The 10,918-nt window shown below is 38.6% G+C and overlaps 1 protein-coding gene across 3 annotated transcripts in view; it reads left to right on the forward strand.

The window, feature by feature from the left end:
- Nucleotides 1-10,375, forward strand: part of NOL4 (nucleolar protein 4) — a 449,007-nt gene extending 438,632 nt beyond the window's left edge. For 2 of the 3 annotated variants that reach the window (XM_078153440.1, XM_078153442.1), the window contains one exon: nt 8,352-10,375. In XM_078153440.1, the coding sequence (XP_078009566.1) occupies nt 8,352-8,545 (194 nt within the window). In that variant the 3' untranslated portion in view covers nt 8,546-10,375. The remainder of the gene's footprint in view (nt 1-8,351) is intronic. The other variant, XM_078153441.1, reaches the window with a different exon arrangement.
- Nucleotides 10,376-10,918: the final 543 nt, after the last annotated feature.

Genomic DNA, 10,918 nt, shown 5'->3' on the forward strand with positions numbered 1-10,918 from the left:
TGCATTTGTAGAGAGAGTTTCTGCATCTTAGAATTTCCTGTACTGGTCTCTAGCCCCAGACCTAATCCTGCGACCTAAGCCTTACATCTTGAAGGAGTCCCTCCTAAGGATGGAGTTGAGAGATAAAGCTCATCTAGGCAGCTAGGTGGTGCCATATTGTGGAGGCTGCTGGGCCTGGAATCAAGAAGAATTGAGTTCAAATGTAGCCTCACTTACTAGCTGTTCTACTTGGGGCTAATCACTTAACCTCTGTTTGCCTCAGTTTCCCCAATTGTAAAATGAGGCGCAAAATAATTTACCTCCTGGGGTTGTTGTAAGGATCAAACGAAATAATAATTGTAAAGTATTTAGTCCAGTGTATAGAACATAGCACTACATAAATGTTAGCTAATATTATTATAGACGGGTTCCACCCCTCTATGCCTTATAGTGAGAAAGACATGTAAGATGTTGTCAAATAAAATAGGATCTAAAATTTGATGAGAGATTGCAGAGACACTTTATTCAAAAGTTTTACCAGAGCTGTGAAAGGACAAGGCATTTAGACATAAAATATGAGTTTCTATTTATATTGCATTTGCAATACATAAATTTGTAATAAATATACTGAAGAGTTAAACATCTTTGTTCATTCTTAAAATTGTGAGGTGAACACATCATGGAGAGGAGTAAAAATCGACTCTTCCAGAAAGGGCTTGGTTTTCACTCTCTAGAGAGTAAGAGTTACTGCATTTCCTATGAATCCCTATAAAAGCACAACACTCAGAGTTGCTCCGGCGCCACTTTTTAAATGAGGGAATTTCATAACAAGTGGATCCTAAATAACCCAAGAAAAAAAAATGACAGCGCAAGATTTGTAGCAGAATGGTCATTTTTTTACAATTTTGTTTTCCTTTTCCTTTTTTTGGTTCTAATAATCATCTAATAACCTTCTATAATCATCCCAACAAATAAACAACATTAGCTTGGCAATGTAATATGTTAACAGAAGACATGACCGTTGTTTTCTAGGTGATTAGCGCACAGACTAGATAGTTCACAGAGTGACTGTCAGTCTTCCTGTCATCTTGTAATGGTTTCATTATTTTGCATGTCAGGCCTCTTGGTTGTCAATTTTGGTTGTTCAGTCAGTCATTGCAGGCTTATGTTGCTTTATAAACCCTTTTCTGAGTTTGTTGAGAAGAAGCAACAGTAGGGGGAAAAAAAGGAATATCTAAAAATGTCTCTACTTATCAAAATAATGGTTCTCTAATCCTCAGAGAAGGGCTGAACTGCAATAGGTGGTCCTAACAAGGATTAGCTGAATAATTGCTCTAAGATGAGCCTTGTCTGAGAGAAATTCAGACTCTGGGAGAAAGGATGTGGTTCAGTACTTTCCTTTATTAGTGGGAAAGGTAAAAGTAATTGAATGGAGAGTGCCCTGGTATTCCTCTGGTAGAGGGAATTCCCAAAAGAGGAAGCTCCCTTACCCAGTATAGATCGGCATCTTCTTTGCAACTCACAGTCAAAGAGAATTGCCTAGAGCACCAAGAGGGTAAGTGATTTGCCCAGGGTCACATAACCAGTACTTGTCTGGGAGTAGGACCTTAACCCAGTTCTTTGAAGATGGCCCTCTATCCACTGTACCATGTTCTTTCCCCCCTTGAGGAAAATAAAAACAAAAACAAAAACATGGCTGTTGTCATAAAAATGTTTTGGACTTTATGGGGATGTCAGATTGTATTCATTTTCTCAAACTATTCTTAGAGCCAGGCCCCAGCAAATACAGGATATACACACCTCCAGGAAACAAACCTTATTAAACAAAACATTAAACCAATACAAGTGTAAGGTCCAGAATTCCCCAGCTAGGGAACCCTGTACCTCTCCCATAACCGCAGGGTGAGTTTGATGCCAAAAGAAGAGGCCAAGAGGCTCCAGGTTGATTATAACAGTTTAATCAATCATTTTAAATACTTACAAACAGGGGCAATCTGGGGTGCCTGCCAGACAATTCGGTGGATCCCCACAAAAACCACCAAGAATTCCCTTGGTAATTATAGAAATTAGACAAAGGGGGGAGAAACTGGTTCCTCACTTCAGATTGGTAGATATTTTAGGGTTTTCTGCTTAGTTAATGTTTTGGCTAATATTTTAGTTTATACTTAGTATTGAATCCAGTTCCCAGACATCCAGGCATTTACCCAGTGCTGTTGGGTAAACGTCCAGGCACTCAAGGTTGGATACTGGTCATGTAAGAGTCACAGTGTCTAAGTTATGATTTTTTAAACAGGTCACCATGTCTGGGCTTCTACCTTCCACAGATTTTAAGTTAATGACTTTTCACTTCTTACTCTGTATTATGGCTTTTCCCCAATTGGGACCCCACAAGTGTGGACAGTAAAGCATTGGTATCATTTGCCAATCAAGCATTATTGCTTTTTGGAATAGTAAACAATCAATAGTCGATAAGCAGTAAGTGTCAGGCACTGTGCTAACTGCTGGGGATGCAAAGAATGGCAAAAGACAAGCCCTGCTCTCAAGGAGCTCCTAGTCTAATGAGGGAGACAGCATGCAAACAACAATGTACAAACAAGGAAGATAATTAACAGAAGGAAAGCACTTAGCATTAAGGGGGATTGGGAAAGGCTTCTCAGAGAGGATGGGATTTTAGCTGAAACTTGAAGATAGCCAGGGGTAGCCAGGAGGCAGAGATGAAGAAGGCAAGGATTCCAGGCATGAGGAACAGTCAATGCAAATGCCCAGAATTGGGAGATGGCATGTCTTGTGGGAGGAGTAATAAGCAGACCACTGTCCCTAGAATGCAGAGTCCGTGGATGGGAGGAAGTTGTATGAAGACTGAAAGGGGGTAGCAGGATGGGAAGAGCTTTGGTGGCCAAACAGCAGATTTTATATTTGATCCTGAAAGTGATGGGGAGTCATTGGGGTTTATTAGTGAGGTGGATAGGTGAGTAAGCAATGCCCTGAGTGATGTGGTCAGACTTGTCCTTTGGGAAGATGATCTTGACAGCTGAGTGGGAGGATGGACTGGAGTGGGGAGAGATTTGAAACAGGGAGAGCAAACAGAAGGCAATATCAATAGTCCAGGCATGAAGTGATAAGGCCCTTCACTAGAGTGGAGATAGTATCAGAGACGAAGATATACACAAGAGATGGTATGAAGTTAAAATCAAAAGATTGGGTACGGAGAGTGAAAGAAAGGAAGGCGTTGATGGTGATGCCTAAGTTGTAAGCCTGAGAGACTGGAGGATGCTGTTGTCCTTGACAATAATAAGGAAATAAGAAGAGAGGAGGGTTTGGGGAGAAAATATTGAGTTTAGTTTTGAACGTGTTAGTTTAAAATATCCATGGGACATCCCAGTTCAATATGTCTACTAAGCTGTTGGAGATGCTAGATTGGATGTCAATAGGGAGGTTGGAGCTGGATAAGTAGATTTGAAAATCATCAGCATAGAGATGATAACTGAATCCACACACAGAGACAAGGGTGTCTAATTGTATATAGTACGTTTTACACTTTCTATTCCATTCCCATAGATTACAGGGTTAGATATAGAGGAAATTCAAATAATGGCCCCCAATCAACTCAAGCCCCAGTCCCAGATATATTGGAAATCTCTAACATTATTTAAACTCAGTCATAGAACTTTTTGGGGAGTAGACCAGGCCAAGGAACATGTATTTTACAAGCAAAATACTTAATCAAATTATAGTAATTAGTAAGAATGATTGTATATAGCACAGAGGATGTTGGATTTGCAATCAAAATACCTAAGTTCATGTCCTAACTCTACCATTTGCTGTTGTATGGGGCAGATAGGTGGTAGAAGGTGGGACCTAAAGTCAGAAAGACCTGAATTTGAATCCTGCCTCACACATTTACTTGATAGGCAACTCAGGGCAAGTTATTTCAATTCTATTTGCCTCAGTTTCCTCCTCTGTAAAATGTGGATAATAATACCTACTTACAGGATCTTTATAAGGATCAAATGAGTTAACTTATGTAAAACATTTTGCAAACCTTAAAGTATATAAAGCTAAGATTATGATTATTGTACCTTGGACAATTCACTTAAGCAGTCTTGTAGGCCTCAGTTACATCATCTATAAAGTGAGGGGGTTGTTCGAAGTGTCCCTTAGGGCCCCTTCTAGCTCTGACTCTGTGATCCTTTGATCTTAGTATCCAGATCTTAGAATTACTAGAGCAGAGCAATCTTGTCAAGGGAATTTAGCACCTTGTTAAAGAGGCATTCCAGAAAGCCTTACCAGGTGTCTCTTGAGAACGTCTTTTATGAGAGCATGTGCATAAATATATATGTATTGTAGATAGATAGATCTAGATATCTCTATATAACATATGTATACACACATATATGCATATATATCTACATATAGTCATTACAGTGTAACTGATTTTAAAAAGCAAATGTATGCCTGCTGCCTCCTAAGCTGATGGTAGGCTTTTAAAAAAAAATTTTTTTCTGAGGGGTAGTAGGATGAACAGAAGTTCATCAGTGTGTAGAACTCTAGGCAGCTAGCTAACACCATAGTGCATAGACCACTGGACTCAGAATCAGGAAGATTCATCTTCCTGAGTTCAAATCTGGCTTCAGACACTTCCTAGCTGTGTGACTTCACCCTGTTTGCCTCAGTTTCCTCATCTGTAAAATGAGCTGGAGAAGGAAATAGCAAACCAGTATCTTGGCCAAGAAAACCCCAACTGGGGTCATGAAGAGTTGCACATGACTGAAAATGACTGAACCACAACAGAACTCCTAGTGTGGAAACTCCCTTTATCAAAGTAGATCAGCAACTCAACTGTAACTTAGTTTTAGAGTTGCCTGGAGCACCAAGGAATTAGATTACTTGACCATGGTCACACAGCTAATATCTATTAGAGGTAGTTCTTGAGCCCAGTTCTTCTTGACTCCAAGGACAGCCTTCTATTCACTACAACACACTGTCTCAAAATGAGTTTTGTGTTTGGAAATACTAAAAAAAAGATGATTTAAATGACTTGTTCTTATGAATACAATTATTCAAATTTTGTTTTTACTGTTCAAAGAGAATTTTTCTCTTTTATTTGAAAAATATTACTGCATTTGTACTCAGCATAAGGCACTATTCTAGGTACTTTGGGGTATACAAAATAAGAAAAATATGTTCCTGTCCTCAAGAGGTTTACAATCTAATTAGTTTTTTTTTAGGCAATACATCCAGCTTTTGGTGGGGGAGAAGGGGGAGTGGGGAGGTTTATCATAATCACTAAGAATATGCCTGAAGAGAGGCAGAATGGCATAGTAGGTAAGGAGCTGGCCTCAGAGTTAGGAAGACCCAAGTTCAAGCTCTGCAGCTTGGATAAGTCACCTAAACTCTGGGCCCCAAGCAACTCTCTAACCCTGTATATGAGTTGCAGACTAGTTGTTGATATGCATTGGTAGAGATGGTTCCCTCACAGAGAATTAATTCCCTATAAGAATGAAATCATAGGTCGGGACCAAAAACAAAACAAAATACAAACAAACAAAAAGAATATGCCTGCATAAATGCTTATGACTCTCACTTCTACATAAAAACAATTTCATTAAGCTGAGGAATGTTTTGTATTCTATTATTACAGTTTTGATCTTTAAAAACAAATTATCCAAACCTAATCCATATATTTCCCCAGCATTTTATACAAAGTAAGCATTTAGTATGTTTTTGTTGGATTGAGTTGAATAAGGCACTGATACGTGGTGCCAAACTCTGTTCAGTTCCCCAACACCTACATACTGTATATCAGTGGCATTAAATTTGACTAGAATCACATCCCTTTGGGCCACATAACTGACTTGAGAAACCACAAATTACCATTATCTATGTTGTATTATGTTTTTATTTATTTTGTTAAACATTTCCCAATTACATTTCAATTTGATTGGGCCACATTGAGAGCAAAAGATCCATGGGCCATGTGGTTTACAAGTCTGCTATATATGTGGAAATGGCTTCTTTTTGAGAGTACTGAATGTTCTCCATGCCCTGAGTACTTATTTGGACAGAAGTTAAAATTGTAGAAAAGAGGCGCAGCCTTCTCTGGAAGGCCATACCAAGATCTGCAGAGTGCTGCCATAAATAGCTCAGAGATTACCAAAGAGCAGAGTAAGATGGAAGTCCCCCAAACAAAGCTGGAACATTATTCCATATCAGCATAAGGCTTATGAAAATGAAGATCATTCGAGTGATGTGAGTAGGCAAGAAAGTACAGCATGCAAGGCTGTCCTATGAAATAAAATTCATAAGCTCATTAGTCTGCACCTGGGAGGGAACTCAGAAGTCATCTAATTCAATCATCCCATTTTACAGATGCAGAAACTTGAGGCCCACAGAGGCGAAATGATTTGTCTAACATCAGACAGCTAGTAAGCATCAGACACGGGATTTGGATCCATGCCCTCTAATGTCAGGGCTAGCTCTTTAAGACCTTGGCAATATCTATTACTGAAGGGAAAGGCCATCCTTTTTTTTTTTCTTCCTTTCTGAAAGAGATTTGTTGTGGCACTGGGCTCCATTCATTCAGTTATGTAGTTAATGGATATTATTAACTATAACTAGATTGCATCTAGGAAATGATCTGGAAATTAATGAGAGCTCTTTCAGGTCACACTGCCCATAATAGGACAGTGACCTTTTTCCAGATCAATATGGTTTAGTGGGAGAAGTCCTGAATTTGAAATCAGAGGTTCCAGGGTTCAAATCCTGACTCTGCCACTTAGCCCTTGTGTGACCTTGAGGAAAACAGTTTACATTCTTCCACCTAAGTTTTCTCAACTAGAAAATGAAGAAATCAGATGATTACTAAGGGCCCTTCCAGGTAAAGATCAATGATGCTACTTTTATTGGTTTTTGGACTTTTGGATTAATGCCATTCTGTGATTTGTGTTTGCAACTTGACTTCTGGAGTTCCTTCACTTTAGACTCACTTTAGGAGATGCAGTGAAGTAAAGTGGAAAGAAGCTTGAGTCTCAGAACCACCTTGGGGCAAGTCTGAACTCTTTGGAGCCCCAATTTCCTCATCTATAAATCGAAAATAAAAAATTTGTACTTTCTACCTCCTGGGGTAGTTCTGAGGAAATTAGTTCCTAAATTGGAAAGCACCATATAAGTGGAGGTCTTACTCCATATAAATAGATCTTAATCTTCTCATTTACTTCCTATTCTTCCTATTGCACAGGAAGGAATGTGTAATATAGGTTCCAAAACCAAAGCTTTGAAAGGCTAAGGTAATTCATAAATTGATAGATGCTGGTAGCCAATTTGAAAATGCCTCTGCTCTGGTTCAGTTCTTTCCTAAGTGAATTCCAAGGAAGCTCCTTCTCAGGGCCCTGCCTGTTCCATGCCTGCCAGATCTGAAGCCTCTTCCCTCTTCTTTGGCTGACCTTTGGTTGAAATTGCTAAGAGTAACCAACTCTGACATCTTTATTAAAAACCTCTAAAATTTGTCTTGAAAAAGTTGTAACAGCCTTTCTCCAAATATATGTTGAAACATTCTAGCAAATGGCACCCAAACCTCCTTATGGAGGATCCTAGAATGAGAATTGAAAGGAACCAGTAGCATATAAGCTCCTTGATAGTCAATATTTTGTTTTTGTGTCTGTATCATAGGCACCTATCAGATGCCCGGTACAGAGTTGGCACTTAATAAATGCTTGTTAACAGAATGTAGGCCTATCCCCTCACTTTGTGGATGAGGAACCTTAGCCCAGAGAGGTGATATTACTTGCCTAAGGCCACACAAGCAATAAGTTGCAGATTTTTGAGTCATTTCTGACTCTTCTCAATCCTATTTGGAGTTTTCTTGGCAGACACAGCAGAGTGATTTGCCATTTCCTTCTCAGCTCATTTTACAAATGAGGAAACAACTAAAACAAACAGGGTTAAGTGACTTGCTAGTAAGGTCTGAGGCCAGATTTGAACTCAGGAAGATGAGTCTTCCTGACTCCTAGGCAGGTGCTCTATCCACTGCACTGGCTAGCTGCCCCAGGTAAGTTGCAAAACCAGAACTCAAAGACGTCTTCGGCCACTGAAGGGAAGAATTCCTCCATCCAATGCATAAAGTGCTTTGTCTGATTTCATTCAAAGTGCTGATTTCATTGTCACTTGCTAGAGCCCGGGTCTACCAGCTCTAGGACCAGTGTTCTTTTTAATATACCACACTATTAGGACATTTTAAGTATGCAAAAAGTGTGGAGATCAGTTATTTAGCAGCTAATGAAGAGGAAAGATTAAGTGCAGTAAGATCCTTAGATGAAAGGTGCAATGGAACCACAGAAGTTATTGATTATTTTTCTTGTGGCTCTGATTTCCAGGTCCCACCGATCTCAGCATGAAGAGACAATTAGCCACCAGTTCTGGGTCCTCCAGCACTTCAAGCTCCAGACCCCAGCTGAGCCCAACTGAAATCAATGCTGTGCGACAGCTCGTGGCGGGTTACCGAGAATCTGCAGCATTTTTACTCCGCTCGGCAGATGAACTGGAAAACCTTATTTTGCAGCAGAACTAAATTCTGTGACCTTGGCACTCACTGGGTCTCATTTTGGAGTTTCCACTAATGACATGTTGGTTTCCCAGAACAGATGCTTCAGGTATTACTACTGCACGGTCTTTTAGGAAAGTTAATTACCATAAAGCCACACTGTTCTTGATCCTTAAAGTGATGTGTTAAGGTGCTTCAGGGGAACTCTGGCCTCTGATCTTTTCGAGGTACTGTCATGTGTCCAGCCCATTGCTTTCTGTTTTAGTCTATCAGCATAAATATCGAAAAAGTGACTATAGAATGCTAACTCACAGATGAAACAGAAGATGCTGTGGTCCTTTCCACTGGTTCAAGCTGCAAGTGCAATATTGTGGAACATGCTACTGACTCATTGGACCGAAAGCTGCAGTGTATGGCAAAAAACAATGCCAAATTTCCTGTTGGTACAGGATAAAACAGCAATTAAAAGGATCTTGTATTTTAAAAAGAAAATGTAATTTTTATAAAAAAAATGTTTTTTTCATTCAAAATTGTCATTTTTACTTTGGTAACTTTTTCACTGTTCCTAAAAAAAACTGTTTTGAGAAACTATTGTAAGTCACCTTTCCATCCTCTTTTTTTTCTTCTTCTTCTATCCCTAAATTCTTTCTACAAAAAAAAATACACTTGATGCTGGAAAATCCATATATCTACATTCTGTAAATCATCACATCAGAAACTACTACCCAAAGGAGCCTGCATTACTTGCATTCACGCTGTTTTCAAAGTCACCCCATTCAACATGGCAGCTTTCCTATTGGCAATTGTCATCACAGAGCGGGGTTTTTTTGTTTGTTTGTTTGTTTTGTTTTGTTTTGTTCTAATTTTTGTTGGGTTTTTTGTTTGGGATTGTGTTTTTTTTTTAATGATATCTATTTATGTAAAGACATATTTTTTTTAAAGCACACCCTTGGTTTGTTACAGCTGCTCACTCACAATTACTGCTGCTGCTGCTGTCTTGTAGAAGTTCCTGTAGTAGTGATTGGATGTAGATGACTGAATGTTAAATGGTTGCAAGTGACAATCTGAAAATTTGCACTCTTTCCTGTAGTTTCCTTTCCATTTTTCTTTCTGAGATACTTTCCAAAAACAAAAAACAAACAAAAAAATGCTATTTCCTCTCTGAATATGCTTTATAGAATTCTCAGAACCAGTTTCCAACATTCTCCAAACTCTCAGTGGATGCAGCCGTGACTCCTAGTGAACTCTCACCCTGCTTCTTATTTTCTAGTGTTGAATCCACATAAATGGTGTTTTCTTTGTACACTAAGGCAAGCCTATTTTTAAATATATAGAGACAAGTCCTTTAGTTGATGCTTACTTGTACTATTTGTTCTGTTGTTTAGATTTGGTTGGATAAACAAGTTCCTTGTACATTCCTGAATTTGCCTTATTTATGTAAAAAAAATTCTGTAATTCCGTTTTTGAGGATGAGTTTAAGGCATCAGTGAGATTTCCTATCTACTTGTTCCATAGAGTTTTTCAAGTAATGACTGTGATTGTGACCCAGTAATGTGCACTTTTCTTGTGCCCGTGGACATTGCTATGCTTTTCTTCTTCTAGTGTCTCTAGAATTACTGTTGCTTACAGTTATGTTGAAAAAAAAAGGTAAAAAACGAAGAACTTTTGTGATACTGTTGGTGAATATAAATGTGAAAAAAAACTATTGAAATATGAGTATTTTGGAGATACATAGATTCGCAAACATTTCAAAGTGTGGATTTAAGATTCACAGATTTAAATGAAAATTCAAAAACTGAGGGCTGGTATAATTTCTTCTGTTTTGTTTGGTTAAATAAACAGATTTCTGTGTTTAAACATGATTGTGAAACCCTATAAACTTTCCAAGTGTTCTAGTGCCTAATCTGTTTTGAACATTTTGCCTTTTAAATGCTAAATAGAACTGGGTACTCCTCTCTAGCACAAACTGACAAGTCAACCCCATGTTTAAAGAAATAACCAAGAATTACAAGGATGTTATATACCTAGTGCATAAGCCTAATGAAGAATTCTCTCAAAAGCAGAAACAGAGTAGAAGATAAATCAGAAAGTCCACATCACTACAAGCTTTAATAATTCAAACCTTCAGGGTAACACAATTAGGCTGGCACAAATCCATCTGGTGATATTTGGTCTCCTCAAAGCAGATGTATTCTCTTTCATAGGGGGCAGTTTCATTGCCTTGGAAAAACATATACGTCTGGAGGCTGTGAATTTAGTCAAAGGTATCTATTACGTGATCTGGGATCCAAGAGCTATAGTAACTTGGGGATTTTGCTATAGTTATCATGTTATTAGGTAAAATTCAAGATGGATGGAAAGCCTCATACTAAAAATGTATCTCCATTTAGGAGAATTTTG

This window comes from Phascolarctos cinereus, unplaced genomic scaffold (assembly GCF_003287225.1).
Source record: "Phascolarctos cinereus isolate Bilbo 61053 unplaced genomic scaffold, phaCin_HiC Scaffold_4;HRSCAF=312, whole genome shotgun sequence".
Classification (NCBI taxonomy): domain Eukaryota; kingdom Metazoa; phylum Chordata; class Mammalia; order Diprotodontia; family Phascolarctidae; genus Phascolarctos; species Phascolarctos cinereus.